This window comes from Apium graveolens, chromosome 1 (assembly GCF_009905375.1).
Source record: "Apium graveolens cultivar Ventura chromosome 1, ASM990537v1, whole genome shotgun sequence".
NCBI lineage: Eukaryota > Viridiplantae > Streptophyta > Magnoliopsida > Apiales > Apiaceae > Apium > Apium graveolens.
In genome coordinates, this window is record NC_133647.1 from 196,058,604 (window position 1) to 196,077,390 (window position 18,787).

At 35.7% G+C, this 18,787-nt stretch overlaps 3 protein-coding genes and 1 pseudogene across 5 annotated transcripts; 2 read left to right on the top strand and 2 right to left on the bottom strand.

Annotated features, from left to right (window-relative positions):
* The first annotated feature begins 1,283 nt into the window (after positions 1–1,283).
* Positions 1,284–4,556, top strand: LOC141676373 (uncharacterized). 3 transcript variants are annotated; one of them, XM_074482111.1, is made up of 4 exons: positions 1,284–1,461; positions 2,639–2,767; positions 3,218–3,442; positions 4,284–4,556. In XM_074482111.1, the coding sequence occupies exons 1-3, from the start codon at positions 1,301–1,303 to the stop codon at positions 3,426–3,428; spliced, it is 501 nt and encodes a 166-aa protein (XP_074338212.1). In that variant the 5' UTR covers positions 1,284–1,300; the 3' UTR covers positions 3,429–3,442; positions 4,284–4,556. The 3 variants fall into 3 exon arrangements, with proteins under 3 accessions (XP_074338212.1, XP_074338213.1, XP_074338211.1); XM_074482112.1 differs by having other exon boundaries at positions 4,290–4,556; XM_074482110.1 differs by lacking the exon at positions 4,284–4,556 and having other exon boundaries at positions 3,218–3,678.
* Positions 4,292–6,656, bottom strand: LOC141676356 (photosynthetic NDH subunit of subcomplex B 5, chloroplastic). The gene is made up of 5 exons (XM_074482109.1): positions 6,389–6,656; positions 6,082–6,145; positions 4,941–5,003; positions 4,801–4,859; positions 4,292–4,720 (listed from the first exon to the last, which is right to left on the bottom strand). Exons 1-5 carry the CDS (start codon positions 6,644–6,646, stop codon positions 4,490–4,492), a joined length of 675 nt encoding a protein of 224 aa, XP_074338210.1. The 5' UTR covers positions 6,647–6,656; the 3' UTR covers positions 4,292–4,489.
* Positions 6,657–7,303: 647 nt separating this feature from the next.
* Positions 7,304–14,696, top strand: LOC141676409 (acylamino-acid-releasing enzyme-like; annotated as a pseudogene).
* Positions 14,697–15,942: 1,246 nt separating this feature from the next.
* Positions 15,943–17,633, bottom strand: LOC141676425 (CBL-interacting serine/threonine-protein kinase 7-like). The gene has a single exon (XM_074482114.1). It carries the CDS (start codon positions 17,534–17,536, stop codon positions 16,172–16,174), a length of 1,365 nt encoding a protein of 454 aa, XP_074338215.1. The 5' UTR covers positions 17,537–17,633; the 3' UTR covers positions 15,943–16,171.
* Positions 17,634–18,787: the final 1,154 nt, after the last annotated feature.

Below are 18,787 nucleotides of genomic sequence, written 5' to 3' on the forward strand. Positions count from 1 at the left end.
TGTACGGTTTAATTTTCGGTTTGAACAAAAACCGCACAGCCCGTAGCGCGATCACCCCTAACTTTCACAGCACTAACTTATAAAAGTTCATGTTGGTCGACTCGAAAACAATATTACTACATTAGTGAGACCGGAGCCCAAATCAGCACTTCCTATATCATAAGCCCTGTCTCATCTTGCGGCATTTACGTCTTACTCCCGAGTTTTTAATAGGTAAGTGATTAGAAAATAAAATATTTTTATTCCATTTTTGGAATAATAGTATGTCAAATGTGCAATTATTACTATTTGCGTTCGTTCCTTTTAAAACTCGGAAGCACGACTATGAGTAAAAGTGAAAATATTTTATTTATCATATATTTGATTTTGTTCATTTTTAAACTTGGGAGTAAGGGGCCAGGTTAATGTTCATAAATCTCTGCAGTGCAATATGATTTATCAATAATTTTAAAGTAATCATTCTATCACTAATTTTGTTGAGAAAAATTAGACTTCAAAGTTATTATGTTGGGTACTTTTCTTGTATCATTATTACTATTCCAGTAATTACTTTTTGTATTATTAGTTCATCCTCCCATTCTACATATTTTCTTTAAAAAATTACATTTTTTTTTCAATTTTTTTAATGTAGATAATATTTTTTATAATTTATACTTATAAATATAAGAAACAACGAATAAAGATTGAATCTATCTATACTAAACTATAATAACCGAACATGGGTATAATTTGTAGTTTGGTTAACCCAGTTTTTGGTTATCGCTTTCGATCACGACCGTCAGATCCCTTAACCAAATGATTAACCGTTAGATCTGAATACTAAAAAAAATACACCAGCCAAGCTTACAGGTTCGAATCCCGCCAACAACAAACATTTTTATTATTGTTTATAAAATTACAAATAAATTTCTAGGTTCGAATCCTGCCAACAACAAACATTTAAATTAATATTTATAAATAAATACACTAACCAAGTTCACATATTCGAACCCCGCCAACACCAAACATTTAATTATTATTTATAAATAAGGTTAATGGTTCAAATTTCATCAACCATATACTATTTTATACTATACTATTTGATTTAATTTAAAGTTATACACAATCAAATTATAATTATATTATTATTAATTAATGTATTTATTTATATTAGAATTTCAATAAAATCATATAAAATATAAATAAAAAATATAAATATTAACGGAACCCGTACATCGCACGGGTTTTAAGCTAGTATATATATAAGGTAGAATCATTATTTTTGCCAAAAAAAAATAGTGAAATAAATGCGGGAAATAAAATGGATAGGACCGGGATTAGATTACCTTCAATAATTGAGTCCATCATAATTGAGTACCACATTGCACCACATAAAAAAGCTTTAGAGCTGCAAAAGCTAGCAAACCTACAGCAGAAGAAAATTGCCACTCAGTACATGGAAGATTCAAGCACATCTCAGAGGTTCACTTCTTTTTCTTTATTTTTTTGCTAATTAATTACACACGCACACACCGGGAGTCGAACTCCAGACCTCCCTAATTAATTACACACGCACACACCGTGAGTCGAACTCCAGACCTCCCGCAAGGAACACCTTGTTGGTTGAGGTTCACTTCTTTACTTGCTTAATGTGTGTTTGATATTGCTGTTGCAGACAGCAACATCAGCTTTTCGCTGAAAATCAGTTAAAAAACTGTTTGGTAAAATTTAAAAGCTGCTTTTATGAAAAATGCTTTTGGTTTAAAAGATGCTGTTAGAGAAAGCAAGTCCCCCATGCTTTTAGAAAAAACTGTTTTTCAGTTGCGGGAAACAGATGCTGATTTCACCATCAAACCTTACCAAAAACATCATTATTTTTAATTTTTTGCATCAAAACATATACGAATCAAAAAAATTACCAAACAATTATCTGATTTTTACAACGGCACTTTTTCCAGCGGCACTTTTTCTAACAGCACAACAATTTTTAACAGCAATCCCAAACAGAATCTTAGTCATTTTTACCATTTTAATATTTTTTGTATATTTTTGCTTCATCACAACTATCATTTTATATGAATATATATTATTGTTATTAACATCGATCCTTTGCTGACAATTATAAGAACCCTTACATGTGAGTGTCCATATTACATGTAACTTGTCAGAATTGTCCTGATCTTGATAATTGAAAAGTGAATATAAGCAAAGCTTATGAAGAAATATGCTTGCTTGCATAACATGAATTTAATGGAATCATAGTTTGTTAGAAATTTATATTTCTTTCTTGTCTAATACTTCATGTATTGTTAACTTTTTAAGCATCTTACACACATTCACACACAAGACACAGTCTTTGTGAAGCAGCCTCTTCATTTTTCTGAATTAGGGTAAGGCTGCGTACACCTTAGGTTGGGTATATTTGGTTGTTTGGTTAATAGTCTCTGAATATTAATCTGTATATTCAAACAGTTGTATTCTATATAAGTAGGGGAGTGTTCTTTTTATCTGTATCCAGGTAGAATAGGTTCTTGGACTGCATGATTGTTTGTCGCAAAATTAATCAACCATAGCCATATTTTTAGTGATCCTAATACTAAATTATAATTTTTGTATTCACTATTACATATTTACTAATAGTATCTTACTTGTTGCGCAGGAAGGTGATAATGGATGATGGTAAATTCTGCAAATGCGACGAAGGTTGGACATGTAATATTACTCAGACTGAGGCATCCAAAGCTGGAACCCCCTTCTCCAAATGTGGTTCGAGCTGCATTTGTATCACGTATGTTCTCAACTCACTTTTTTTTTTGATAGAACTTTTATGCACAAAAAACAAGAAAATTCAATATCAATATCTTGTACAATGGCTATGAACTGACACTGAAGGCTTTTCCTCTGGTACTATTAAATTTCCAAAGTAAGGGATTATATTTGGATAGTGTTATTTCGATATCTAACCTGGTCAGAGAGACTCTAAGCAGATAATATATCGCTCATTCGCCCTAGACGAACTCATGACCTCCTGCAAGGAGACCACGAACTCAACCACTGCACCAAAACTTTGTTGGCTCCCTAGACGTTCTTGTCACCGACATGCAGAGTTTTTTTTTTTTTTTTGCATTCTAGATATGCTATTGCGCAGTATGTGGAATGTGGTACAAAGTCATGTACCTCCATTGTCCCCTATATTTGATACACAAGTAGAACATGATTGTGTGCTCTTTTTTTCCAGTGATGGAACCACAGGAAATCGGTTCCCAGACTTGCAAAATGCATTGGAGAGCTCTGCTACAGGCAAGGTGTTCTGTAAGTGCGATGAAGGCTGGACATGTGTCATCTCCAAGGCCGATGGCCCACAAGCTGGAAAAGCGTTCTTCGAATGTGGTGAGGGGTGCATTTGTGTTATCGACGAAGCAAACAAACTTCAGGTTACCTGCGCTTGATCTACAAGCTATAGGTAATGTGGATTTCTAAGGTCACTTGTGGATGAGAGTGTGTAGCAGTAGCCTAATGTGTTATGTTTGATGCTCTGTTTAATCAATGTAAAATATATGTATGTGTGAAGAAATAAAAGAGAGTGACTATAGAATGCCTCTCTGCTTTACATGTGAAAAAGGTTTGTGTTGTTAATAAGTAATCAAACAAGTTGCCATGTAATGTTTTCTGCTATCATCAATGTGTGACTTTGTATTACTTTTGCATGTTTTTGTTTCTCCTTCAAAAAAAAACTTGCCTGTATTAAGAATTTGCAACTGAGATTTTTGTAGTTCACAGGGTAACTTTTCTGTGTGCTGACTTTGATTCTTGGAAATTTCCGGCAGAAGCAGGGTTTATTATAATTTTTTAAAGTTCAAATCTAACACAACCCCGAACTCGAGCTATAAAATTTTAGTGAATCAAACTAGAGCTCTGTGCAGACTGGATTCGGCTCCGTTTTCTATAGCCACGCATCTAGATTCTAGGATGTGCATTCGTTTAATCGAAACCAAAACCTAGTTTTAATTTGGTTAACTGAAATGCACCCAATATGGTTACCAAAAACCTTATTTTTATATAAAAAAGTCAAAAAATATATTATCTAGGAGTACCTCACCGAGCGCATTTAAATGCGTGAAAAAGAAGTGTCTTATTCATTTTGGGACGAGGGAGGAGTCAATAATTATTCTGTATAGTTTGATTGTATAGACTATCTTGATATGAAGATATATAGTTAAGTTATTAGGGAACTATCTATGATGATATATTTCTTTAGCTGACTTGATGTGTGGATAGCCTATGAAGAGATTTTACTGTTACAGGAGCAGTCTTTAGGCAAAATTGAAGTTGGTTCTGCCATTATGCTCAAGACATGGTGCTCGAACTAACACACAAGTATTGGTAGTTTTTCCCAGAAGAGGTGAAGCTTATTGTTACAAACAGTGGTGACTAGATCTTTGGATACAACATAGTATTATCAGGACTGTTCTTGTGCATATACAAGTGTGACTTCTTGCCTGCTGTAACTTTATCTCGTCATAATGTCGTCTTTTGTCACTGTAAAATCCCAGAGGTCTCCGTATTTCTCGTTAAAATCCCAAATGTCCATGGTATTATAATCTGCTATAAGTTTGTCGCGAGACTTCCTCTCCAGATTGTATATCTGGGGTTCAAAGTTGTGTGCTTCGCTTGGTTTATCCATCTCGATAATGCAAAACACTACTGTGAAAATGGCTGCTCCAATGTATATGTATTCTCCCTGTAAGAGATCACTGGAAACATTAGTACCTTTTTTGTTAGAAAACTTAAATAGAAGGTGTAAATGCAATGTATATGTACCGGAGCATCAAGGTACATTGCAATGGCAACTGTAGGAAGAAATAACCATGATATAAGCCCTGCTCAGAGAAAAGGGAATAAGTTTACACAGTATGTAAGTAGGATCAAACACATAAGACTGGTCGAGGTTATGCTGGTACCCTGGAAACCAGTAGGAGGGTCAATTGCCGCGCAGTCTTCTGCAACTGATTCCCAAAACGATACTGAGAAAAGGCGAAATCTGAATTAGAAGGAAGCTGAAGTATATTTTAGGATTCTTCTAAACATCACAGAACTGCCTCTAAATACCCGAAAAAACACTGTAGTACTTTGATTCCTGTCATAAACAGGTCAGGTTTAACAGCAACCCTGTTTTGGAGAAATATATAACATGAAAAGACAAAGCTTATTGTGAGGTGAACAACTATCAGAGTAAAATGTTAAAAGCCTCATCTGATCCTAAAAAATCGAACCTGAGACCTGCTTCCAGTATTAACTTAAATCCTGCTTCAAGAATTAGGACCTCATGAGGATGGTAACTCGACACCTATTCTCATTTCGATTGAAATACTGGATGTCGACTATGTCATTGCTCGAGATATTGTAACATACTCACAAGAAGCAATGTGCACTAAAACCTGTGCTATCTATTGTCGAACATAATTGAGCAGTCAAGGGCAATAGGTTTCTGAACCCTTGGGATAAATATTGTGACTGGTATAGAAAGCTTAAATGCACATACTTTCATATTCACCATCATGGAATATGACACTCAAAATAGCAAATGTGCATCTGCATATGTTCCATGTAATTGTTAATTAAGTTTACTTGCAATTCCCATCAACAATCTAGAAGCATATGAAGTGAAATTACAAGATTTACAACTTGGAACTGGGCTCATTCGTGTTATCACTACAAGAAAAACGTCAATAGACATCGGTTATTGACTGTTGTGAAAGATGCAAAAAACTGATGTCTACCTGGGTCCTTAATGACATCGATGTCTATGAGGTGATGTCTATTGATCCTTTTCTTGTAGTGTATGGAATCAACTTGATTAGCAAACTTTAGCACATTTTTTCGAAATCAGAGATAGGTCTTGCCTCCTTCAAATCATATCAATACAATTGAATCTCAGAAACCAGGCTTCTATTCAACAAGTTTCTTCACTTATTGCTATAAACACCTCAAACTAAAAGGCACTAATATGATTAGCCTCCCCTTCATTGTCATAAATTTCTTGTTCTTCATACCATAAACTCAAAAAAGTAATTTAAAAGACACTTAAAAGAATTTACTCACCTTTCTCATGATCACCCGGATGATAAGTGTGATGATCATCATATTCTCCATATATAAAATCATCCTGCACCACCCATTCCAAATACCACAATATTAACACACCTTTCTCTCTTTACTCACAAAAAAATTTTACGTTTTTTTACCATTAATTTTTGAAAATGTATGAAATTGCCCCCGAAAATTAAAAAATAATAAAGACGTATTCATAAAATATGGTCGGTGTGTCCCGGAGTTTAAATCCTGGATACGCCCGGCACATATGCATGCAAAATCACAAAGGGTAACCAAGAAAACATAAAAAACTTACAGGATCAACACCATTAGTGGCCCAACGATCTTTAGGGTCTTCATTTAAATCAGGTTCAATATCAGCTAAACCAGCTGCATTCAATCTTTTCAAGCTAAGCCTCCCATAACTTGCTCCATGTCCATATTTAACTGAACTTGCATGTCTTTGTAATAAAACTCTAGCTCTAGAAGTACACGGGTCGGGTCTGAACCCGAACTTAGGAACCAAATTTAGTGAGCTCACTGACACTGAACTTGCCATCGATTTTAAGTTCATTCTCAAAGGTGGTTAGTGTTTTGTTTTGTCACAAGGTAAGGTTGTGTTGTAGTGACTGCTTGTTGATGGTTTGTGGATGACCGTCCAATTGTTATGTGCCACGTGGAAGATGATGCTTGTGATTTAGTAGTTGAAAACTGGAGTTAGCTAGTGTTGGAGTAGGAAATTGTGTGGGTGATGAAGAGCTGTTGTTTTTAGCTTTATCCTCTGGGGCTAATATTATTCCATTACTATATAAAAATCTGTTGATGTAAAATCTTCTTCTACAGCTTATTGTCAAAAAGTTAGTAAAGATATCATTTTTAAATTAAAACACCCAACTCAAATTTGTTAAAAAGACTTATTAGTTGTCCTCGGTGTTACAGGTTTCGGAAATCATAATTATTCGGTTGAGATATTGATTTGCGATTTATCGAACGATTTTTAAAAATTCGGATGATTTGTCGGCGATTTATCGGAAATCAATCAAATTTCGGACAAATATTTTTGATGGATTTTTGAGCGATTTATCGAGATTTTTGAAAAATCGGCCGATTTCTATAACAGAGTCCGTCCTACTCCTGATTTCGATTATCGCTTGCAAAGAAATTTATCTATAATACATTCAAAAGCTATTTTTACTGAACTTTCATATTAATCCACACCTTGTCAGAACATTAAAAAAGACATCAACTTAGTCCCATGTTTACTTATATAAAAGTACCAACTAGATCAAGAACTGTAAAGTTCATTCAAGATTCCACAGCTTAACAATCATAAAATAAACCATATATACTATTTTTTTTATGTTTAAGTATCCCATCAGTTTGGTATCAGCTACCCCATTTAACTCAGTTGAAGCTAGCATTTCAAAAGGCCTCTGTGAGGAAGCTAAACATTCTAAGGTTAGTTTAAGTTTTTAAATAGCTGATTTTTAGTGAAAGCTCACAAATTTAACTTGCATGCACTTACTGCTCACTTGATAATATAGATGAAAGCTCACAACATTTTAATAAGGATGAAATAGTTGATCTTGGTGAAAACATAGCTTATCTTGGTAATGGTTAGAATTTTAGAGGTTGGGAGAAAGCAGATGCAATTTATAGAGATTATTATGTGTTAGAATTAGTTTTGAGATTAATGTAGAAATGGGCATTATTATGTTAACTTTAATCGAACAATTGGGATATGAGAATTTATCTGAAGTACCGAAATACGATAGAATTTTAGGGGGTTTTGATGGAATTTAAGTTGAAGATGTAGTATTCAAGTGCATAGTGGCCTGATACATGTCTATTACTAGTTGTTTAAATAAAACAGACATAATTTCTGTAGGGAGAAATGACATTGACAGTAAAGTTGCATCTGCTAAATGTTAAAGCATTCTGTATGCTACACGTCCTGCGATAATTAAGTGTCAAAAATGCCAATAAAAGTCTGAACAATTCATTGCTAGCTGGTAGAGAAGAAATGCTAAAAGGCTGGACGGGAAGGTGCCTTACAGTGCAACAAAAATTACTGATCTTAAGCAAAATTCGACCTTGAGGTACCAATTATTGTGTATGGATTTCCAATGTTGGTGCTGATGTGCTCAATAGATGTATAGAATCCTAGAATTATGCGATTTTGTGCTCTTTCCTGAGACACCAAACCTTGAAATACTTCTTCTTGTAGGTGTCAATGTGCTCAATAGAAGTATAGACCTCTAGAATTATGTGATGTATGTGCTTTTCTGTGAGACCCCAAACCTTGAAACCCTTCTGATTGTAGGCATGACAGGTACAATCACTGACATAAATGTTGAGAACAATGATGTTGTACTTTCTAGACATTTGTGCACCGCCACGTTGTTGCATCTTAGGTGCTTTATAGTTTTAAATACAAGGTTTGATGAATGTGGCTCTATTGCATAGATAATATCAGTATGACACAAGCAAAGTGTGAGAACAAACATATCATCACTTTCTAATGCTTATGATTTTCGTTTTCGTACTTTAAGTTCTTAACAGGTCTAGTCAGGTTAAGGTGGTGTGGTTCGGTAGATATAGTTATTTTTTCTAAACCAATATCTAGTATTTTACCAAAAATTTACCATTTTTTGTAGCTGTTTACAGCTGGCCTAATTGAATTTCTTTCGACTTTGTTATGTAATACCAGCCGGTTGGTCTGCTCGCCCAATGCCCATGGATAACTCCAGAGTCGACCCCAGTAGGACGCCTCCAGCATGTTTTGAGGAAGAATATGTTTCTCAGTCCATTTTGCTTCAAGAATTCTCACATGTCTCCAACATTGAACAAGCATGGACTATTAAGTCTATGACCGGTATGCTTTTTGGTTTAGTGCTGCAATGCCTTCTTTTTATCTGCTTCACTAATATGCTCCTCTTTTTTCAAATTGGTCAAATTTTCTTTTGGAATTATTTAAGCGTTAAAACTTTTATTTCAGGTGACTCCCAGGCAATGTTCTTAATTAGCCAACCAAATCTTTTGAGCAACAAGAAAAGAAAACATATTTTAAGCAGTAATATCTCTCGAGATAGTACCAGCACTGTGAGCTTCCAGTGGTCACCATTTCCTATTGAGGTTGCAGGGGCATCTGTCATTAGTCCATCGCCATCTGGTTCAAAACTTCTTGTAATTCGAAACAATGAAAATCAATCACAAACCACGTTCGAAATTTGGAGTTCCTCTCAGTTGGAAAAGGAGTTCTACATTTCTCAGTCTATCCATGGTTCAGTGTATGCAGACGGTTGGTAAGTCCTTGTAACAATCATATATTAATTTCTCATCTTAATTTCAAATTTCAAATAAGTAATTATTATTTCAGACCAATCTGCTGTTTTAAACATTAACGATATCTAAATGCGAGCATAAACATTATTCTCTCTTTTTTCGGTCTTCACATTTTAAGACTTCAATGGTGAGTCAGGTTTGAGGGAATTTCATGGGATTCTACAGAAACATTTATTGCTTACGTGGCTGAGGAACCAGCTCCCTCCAAACCAATATTTGATGGCATGGGTTACATAAAATGTGGATCCAAAGATGTAGATAGTGGTTGCTGGAAGGGCCAGGGAAGTTGGGATGAGGACTGGGGTGAAACTTATGCCGGTAAAAGGAAGTCTACACTTTTTGTCATTGATACTAACAGGTGAACCTCAATTCTAATCTACCTTGTGTTTTACTAGGGTGAGTTCTTGTTTTTTCAAATTTCCATTTTGTACATTGATTATATGCAGCGGAGACGTACATCCTGTCAACGGAATTCTGAAGTCACTGAGTGTTGGACAAGTAATATGGGCTCCGTCAAGTCTAGATTCACATCAATATTTGGTTTTTGTTGGATGGCCCTCAAACAAAAGAAGACTCGGTATTAAATATTGTTCCAATAGACCTTGTTTCCTATATGCTGCCAGGTCTCCGTTTCATGAAACAGAAGTCGACTCAAGGCAACACATGTAAGTTTATTAGGTGTTAGTATTTTCCTGTGAAAATCTTGCATATAGCTCATTTGCTTAACGTTTGAATTGGGACTTCTATCACAATATTGCATTATGTTATTAATTTTATTTTTTTTGTATATTCAGGTGCGATGCAAATGATAGTCCCTCCATGATTGGTCTAACTGAAAGTATAACTAGTGCATCATGTCCACGTTTCAGGTATGTTAGACTCTACATTTGATTATCAGCGTTTTTCTCATTGCTTAAGGTACTTCTTCTTTTTCCTCACTTGAAGAATGTTTGTGTAAGTTCAGGCTTTAAGATTGTAAACTGATAATTCTGTAATCTGTGATTTCTTTATCCTACAAATTATCGGAGTCATATGTTTTGCTTTGCGGACTGATCGATAATAATCACCTATCCCCAAAGAAGCATAATACAATATTAGTCAAAAGTGATACTTGTTGTATAGATTCGATTTTAGAATGTTACAGTGATTGCTGAATTTTTATATGCAGCCCAGACGGTAAGTTCCTTGTGTTTTCATCAGCAAAATGTTCTGTAGAATCCGGGGCACATAATGCTACAGAATCTCTTCATAGAATAGATTGGCCAAGTGATGGAAATCCATATCCTTCAATGAAGATTATTGATGTGGTGAGATTTTTAAGCAATATGTGGTAATTATTTGTATGATGCAGTAGATCATGTAATTTAGAGCTTCCTTCTTTCGAATAATCTCCAGAAACTAATAAGATTTGCAAAAATGTACCTTTATAATTAGTCGTTGTCTCTGCATGTTTGATTTTTTTCAAAAGATAGTTGATTTCTAGGGAGTTGAAATCAAATAAATTGTCCTGTAAAAAACAATCAAATGAATTTTATTATGGCTAGCACTTAGATCCTGCAGTCGCAGTTGGCTTTTTAATGCACCAATCAGGAATCTTGTCATTACGTAGATCAAAGCCAGAAGTTGGTCAGAAGTTTGCATTATTAATTTATTTGTAATTTATTCTTACATGTATGTTTTCCTTGCAAAGGTTACAACAGAAAAGAAAGCAATTTAGATATTTTATCACTCTACCTGATATCTGCTCATAGTAATTACAATAATGTTGAACTAATTACTGATGTATATGGAATATATAGATTTGAAACAAGGTTTTCCTAGTATTTTTTGTTTTATTGAGATTCACGTAATGTGTCCCATTAATAACTCCAGGTACCTGCTGTGATGTGTCCTGAGGAAGGCGGCTTTCCAGGGCTTTACTTTCCATCAATCCCTAGTCGACCCTGGCTTTCAGATGGATACACCATGGTCATGTCTTCTATATGGGGGAGCACCCAAACAATTATTGTTGTGAATATCTTGAGGTAATCTATAAGACTTGCACAGATCCTAGATCATTAATGTAGGCCTTGACACATGTGCTTTTAGTGTTAATACTTGATAATTTGTATTTGTGTTTCAAGTGGAAATGTATCGCGCATCAGCCCTTCCAACTCAAATTTTTCGTGGGAAGTTCTTGCACTGGATGGGGAGAGTGTTATTGCTGGTATAAGTTAGTGAAGATATTCTTTCTTTTGCTTATAGGTAGTACTTATATTAAGCTGCTTATGATAAACATTCTTATTATTTTCTCAAGTTTGTAGCAGCCCGATACACATTCCTCAAATCAAGTACGGTTCTCTTACTGGTAAAGAGTGTTCTTCTGTTCCATGGAGTTGGGTAGATGTTTCAAGCTCTATATTAAGATGCACTAAGAAGGTTAATTCTTTTGTCTTGTGCGCAAGCCTTTGAATCAAGAGTTGTATATTCTCTAATATGTACAAGCTTATGAACCTTTCACAGGTTAGTGATTCGCTGTCAGCTCTGCAGTTCAGTATAATGAAGGTTCCAGTCAAGTATACAAATGGGAATGAGAAGCAAACAGAAGGTTCCTTACGCATTTTATAATTTTCTGTTCTGCTTATGTTCTTTATTTGATCTATAGCAGACAAGTTGCATGAAAAATATGCTTGTTTCAAGTGGAAGTTAGACGTGCTATGTGCTTGTTTAGCACGTGTAATATCTGAGCTTAAAAACCTTTTCATTGTAATGTGTACACCCTAAATCTTATGCTGCAGGTTCTGTAAGACCATTTGAAGCCATATTTGTGTCCTCCAGTGTTAAGAAGCATGATGTGTGTGATCCTCTGATTGTAAGTCTTCATGGTGGGCCTCATGATGTCTCTTTGTCAAGCTTCTCAAAGTCCTTAGCTTACCTTGCTTCAGTTGGTTTCAGCTTGCTAATTGTGAATTATAGGTAAATTAGCTAAGTTTTTCATCTTTTATTAATCTCTTATAAGTTGTCTACAAATTCCTGCATAATTTTGTTTTCGTGTTACTGATATAATGGATAGTGTTTCTAAGAACTGTGACTTGGCCTTCAGATCTCCAATCTCAATCAGAGTTTAATCACACTTTACAGTTTACATTGCCTGAATTGTGGTTCCCTTAGGCTCTTATATTAATAGCAAGGTTCTGTTTCTATATATCAGCATTTGTTAAGATAGAAATTCCTTGCAGAGGATCATTGGGTTTTGGTGAAGAAGCATTGCAATCTCTCCCCGGGAATGTTGGATCCCAGGTGCTTGTAAAACACTAGAAGAAAGAAGTTTTTTGGGGTCCTTGTACTGTTGTACATCATGTAATTTTGCTGCTAATTGGCACAGGATGTTAATGATGTACTCACTGCTATTGATCATGTCCTTGATATGGGACTTGCAGACCCGTTGAAGATAACTGTGCTCGGTAATTCCCACGGTGGCTTCTTGGCAACGCACTTAATTGGCCAGGTGCATTATTTTCTTGTTATTCCATTGCATCTGGTTTCCATATATACTGTCGACAGACTTGATATTCTTAGTTGTTAAAATCTGTCATATCTCAATGAGCACTCACGTTACATGGATTATCCGTACAATTATGAATTGTCAGGCTCCGGATAAATTTGTTGCAGCAGCTATAAGAAACCCTGTTTGCAACCGGTTGGGACAACTGATATACCAGATTGGTGTTATGTTGGAGCATATGGTAATAAAGGAAAATCTGCCTTTACGGAAGCTCCATCAGCCAAACACCTTGCAGTCCTTCACGGAAAGTCTCCAATTTCACATGTTTCAAAGGTGTGTGTATGTCATTTCTGTTTCTTTAATATGCATTATAGACGAGGTTAGTAGAAGATACCGATATTATGATTCCAAACTAAAAGATTAACAAGATAAAGGCTTGTGGAAAATACCAGTGTTTTCCTACTACATTCAGAAGCACTATTTTTCTCTCGCAAAAACTTTAGCACTGGTATTAAATAGTTCATGCTTGCAGGTGAAAGCTCCCACATTGTTCCTTCTAGGTGCAATGGATGTTCGTGTTCCGATTTCAGATGGATTGCAAGTAAGTTTTACCCGTGTCATAGCTTTGATCTCGAGTTACACTCTCCCTAATAATTTTAAAGACTTAAGACAGCCTGCTTTCGGAGGCACTTCGATCTTAGGTGTCACTGATTATGTTATTACTTATATGAAATCGTTGCAAAGTAATAATGCTAATGTTCTTATTACTTTGGTACCATCCAGTATGCACGAGCATTACAGGAGAAAGGAGTAGAGGTGAAAATTGTAGTGTTTCCCAATGATGTGCATGCCATCAATAGGTAAATAAACCTATACACTACTCTTATATCCACTTAGTTACGTTTAGGGGGCATTTGGTTGATGTTTAATGTGTCCGGTTAACGAAAATCGGAACCTTAAACCCAAGTGATAGTATTTGGATTACCAATTTAGTGGTGGGGAATGAGAACTCCATTCTCTCTTGGTGGGTAAATCTAACCCAGCATACCCCTTGGGTTTCCATTTCATTCTCATTCCCGTTAACCCTCATTTCATACCCTCCATTCCCATTCCCATTACCGATTCACATTCTCATGGTGCATCCAAATGCCTCCTTAATTGCATTTGCAAGTCTTTGTCCAAAGTTGAGTCAGTATATTCATCACTTGTATACAGCAAATGCATAAAACAGCTCATGTATAACAGTCCTGCTAGCTTTGCAGAAAGAAACAATGCACCGAAAGCTACTGCATTCATAGTGAATGCGATAATGATCCTCTAACTCTTTAGATAACTATATGCTGATTCTATACTTCAAACTGGAACCTGGTTTAATCCTTTCGATTGTTTTGCAGAACACAATCGGACTTCGAAAGCTTTCTCAATATAGGACTGTGGTTCAAGAAATACTGTGTCTAAGCTGTTATCTATCCCCAATTCTTTTCTTAAAAAGATACAGCGATATAATGATATAAATGTAAAATATCCTTGTCAAACAGAGAAATAATCTTGATACAAGCGGACCGGAATTTAGGAGGGCCAATCCAAAGTTAGTTATGTCCCTTTAGTACACGCGGGCAAGCGATTTTTGTAATATATAAAACCGCGCAAAAAAACTGTTACAAGTGTAAATATGAGCCTCATGCACTAGAAACCTTACTGTACACGTAAAGAGGAGGAAACCTTATTGTACACTTAAAGCGGAACTGTGTATGGTATGTCCCGTTAATACAGGCGGGAAGCGATTTTTGTAATATATCATACCGCGCAAAAAAGTTGTGACAAGTGTAAATATGAGCCTCATGCATTAGAAACCTTATTGTACACGTAAAGCGGAAGAAACCTTATTGTACACGTAAAGCGGAAAAAGACCGTGCATGGTATATTACGTTTGCCGTAGACCGGACACATAATTATACTAATAAGTTAATAACCATAATTATACTAATAACAATAATTATACTAATAACAATAATTGTGCTTTATACAGGCATCAGTATGTAGGACTAGAGGGTAATGAACAGGACAAGATGTTGTAGAGTAAAAAATTCACACAAGGTAGAAGACAGTGGATATGTTGGCATGGGCTGGCCTTTGGAGCTCTGGAAGGTACTGTGAAGATTTCTAAACTGGTGGCTGTAACTGAAGAAATCTTTAGATTGGATCTCTACATATTGCTATTAAAGAAGGAACACAAGTTCTATCTTTCTATCATGTCCGGATCGAAAACATTTCAACCAAAAAGTTTCCAATTTCGGAATACAACACTGAAAGAAAATTATCTTTATTGAATATGAAAGAGGCAAAGTAGAACACAAGAACAAAACTGAAGGTAAAAAATGAAAGACACGAGTATTCTTCATCCTCTGTTTTCAGGGAGAGGGACTAGTTATAACCATAAACGGAAGAAGCACTAGTAACAATCACTGAAAAACAGTTTCAATTCTCACTTGATGTCTCATTCATTCTAACCAAACAACCTCAAGAATGAGAGCAAATTCCTGCGTTCATAACTTTCTACTTGGGACTTGCGAGCATTCAAAATCAAGAATTAGTAAAGACTTATATATTTTCATAGCTCTCTACATGGAACCCGAAATTAGTGTTACTATGCACAGTTACTTAATTACAAGACCTAAAAGGGAGTGAGGCGGTATGGCGGAGGAAACCCAGGAGACTTAAAAGGGAGTGAGGCGGCATGGCTGAGGAAACCCAAGCTCTTCGATTAAGCATAATATAAACATTATGGCCGAGGAAACCCAAGCTCTTTGATTAAGCATAATTATAAGACCTAAAAGGGAGTGAGGCGGTATGGCGGAGGAAACCCAGGAGACTTAAAAGGGAGTGAGGAGGCATGGCTGAGGAAATCCAAGCTCTTCGATTAAGCATAATATAAACATTCAAGACGAGTCTACCATATGAAATTCCAAAAACAGATTGCATATGCAAATTCAGATCAAGTAAATTAACAAAAGAAATAATCCAGTCAAGATAGGTAAAGGTTAAACCAAAAAACCAACTTCAGTCAATTACGAAACTAAAACGCTAGAAAGCAAATTTCAATGTACAAAATTAAACCAATTTTACCAAATTCCACCAAACTAAAATAAGAAAGATAAGCGCTTGATCATCTTTATCAAGAATCTACAAATCAAACTACTAATGATCGCGAAAGCTCACCATCACGGTACATCTCCACCCCACAGCCACCATCATCAATCCGCCTTAACCTCAAGCATTGACAGCTACATCATTAGTATGCCACGAAACAGCAATGTCTCCAAGTCCTAACTTCAAAGCTTCTAACTGATCACCATCACCCTTATCAAGCTCATCAGCACCACTAACAACTTTCATTTCCACCATCAACAATCCCATTTTCGCAGCCAACTCCAAAATCCTAACCAAAAGAACCATCTTCCCTTTAACCAATCCCATCTCCCTCCCCTTCCCTTTCTCAACTTTATACCCCAATTCCCCACTAACTTTCTCAACTCTTTCCTCCACATCCTTCATCGAAGCCCTCGAAGTAAACCTCCTCTCCTTCTTCCCTAAATCCTCCTCAAAAAGCCCAGATAAATTCAACCCCGAAGACATCGAAATTATATCAAAAGCATTAACACTAACATCACCCTTACAATCCTCCTTCCCTAACAAAACCCCCAATTTATCAACCTCACTCTCAACCTTCAATCCCTTCTTAAACCAATTACTCCCAACCACCCCTTCCATACTCATCCTCGTACTCGGATTCGGATCAAGCAACTTAAAAATCACATTCTTAGCCCCCTTCGATATCCAATCCGGAAACACAAAATCCCTCCTATAAACCTTCTTATACAATTCCCCCAAATTCCCCTCATTATAAGGCAAAAACCCCGCCAAGAACACAAACAAAATCACCCCACAAGAAAACATATCCGCTTTCGCCCCATCATACCCACTCCTCCTAACAACCTCAGGCGCAGTATAACTCGGCGTGCCACAAGCCGTATACAATAGCCCATCTCGCACATGTTCAGGCAACGCTGACAATCCAAAATCCGAGACCTTCAGTTTCCCACACTCATCCAACAACAAATTCTGCGGCTTCAGATCCCGGTGAGTAACTCCGTTCCTATGACAAAACCTAAGCGCCATAATCAGCTCCTGAAAATACTTCCTCCCTAAACCCTCATTCATCTTCCCTCTTTTCGAAATCTGACTAAACATCTCTCCGCCCTCCGCCAACTCCATAACCAAATAAATCTTCGACTTCGTCGCCAAAACTTCATATATCTTCAAAATATTAGGATGATCATTTAATCTCTTCATAGCCGAAACTTCTCGCACAAGCAAACTCTCCGCCGTCGCATAAGACACGCCAGAACTCACCTTCACCTTCTCGATAACCTTAATAGCAACATCGCGATCACGATCATTATTCATCGCATTGTTAATCAGTGACTTAGCACGGTACACTTTCGCGAAACTGCCGCGCCCTAGAACTTGACCTAGCTGGTATTTCTCGTGAATTATACTGCCGCTGCCGCCACCGCCGCCGCCGCTAATGGTGCGTTTTATTAAATTAGGGTTAGGGTTAGGGTTCCGATCCATTTTTTATGATCGGCGGTGAAGAAGGGCGGAGAAAAATAGAGAATACTATTTATTTTGTAGGCCAGAGTGCATGGGGATGTGTGAGAATCGGCTTATAGGGATGTTTTTATAGGAGAGGATAATAATGTAAATTTGTCACACAGTTGGCTCTATTCTGTCATGCCTTTTCTAGAAATTTACTTTTGTTAATTTTCGGGGAAAGTTTAAAGAGTGAATAAAATAATGTGATCGATTAATATTATATGTATAAAATTGGTATAATAAAGGGAAATAGCGTAAATAAATGGGATTTGTTAATTTTCGGGAAAAATTAAAAAAATGAATAAAATAGTGAAATCGGTTAATATTATATATGTATATAATGGGTATAATAAAGAAAAATAACATAAATAAATGGAAAAGAGCACTATTGTAAAAATCGGGAATCGGAGAAGATCTGTCGAGCTACCAATTTAGGATTAATTGAAAATCGGGGATTAATCGGAAGAATTAATCAGAGTAAAAATCGGATGTATTATAATATTAAATTATATTTAATATATTATTATCATTATATTAGTTATTTATTAACAAATATATATTTATTATATCATAATTTCTATACTTATTTATATTTAAATTAATATAGTATTTAAATTTTAATAGATAATTATATATGCTCCAATAAAGAAAAATTCATAAAAATTAATCGGATTTCAAAGATCAAATCGGTCGGATACTTTGTAGGGGATTAATCGATTAATCGGGGATTTATCGGGGATTTTTTGAACACTGCAAAAGAGGGAGATGGAAATAAAGTGTCACACGTGGGGCTCTATTCTTTCATGCCTTTTCTAGAAATTTACTTATGTTAATTTTTGGGGGTAAATAAAATAAAATGCATATGTTAATTTGTTTTATGGAAATGATTTATTGAGATGGTGGAAATTATGAATTAGAGGTAATCGAATATGCGAGGTGAGCTGGAAAATGCGTGTTATTAGATGACTGTAAGAGATGTTATCAACTAAATATGTTAATGATTTAAAGTTGAATCGGATGAGTTAAAGCTAACCGACTATTATTTGTTTATTTTTTAAATTTTGAAAAAGACTAGAGGTTACAATATTAACCGACCATTATATTTTAAGCCCAATACTCGTGGATTTTGTTGATTAAATACAAACGTGAAAATCGGGAATTGGAGAAAATTGGTAAAGCTATCGATTTGTGATAATTAAAAATCGGGAATTAATTGAAATAAAAATCAGA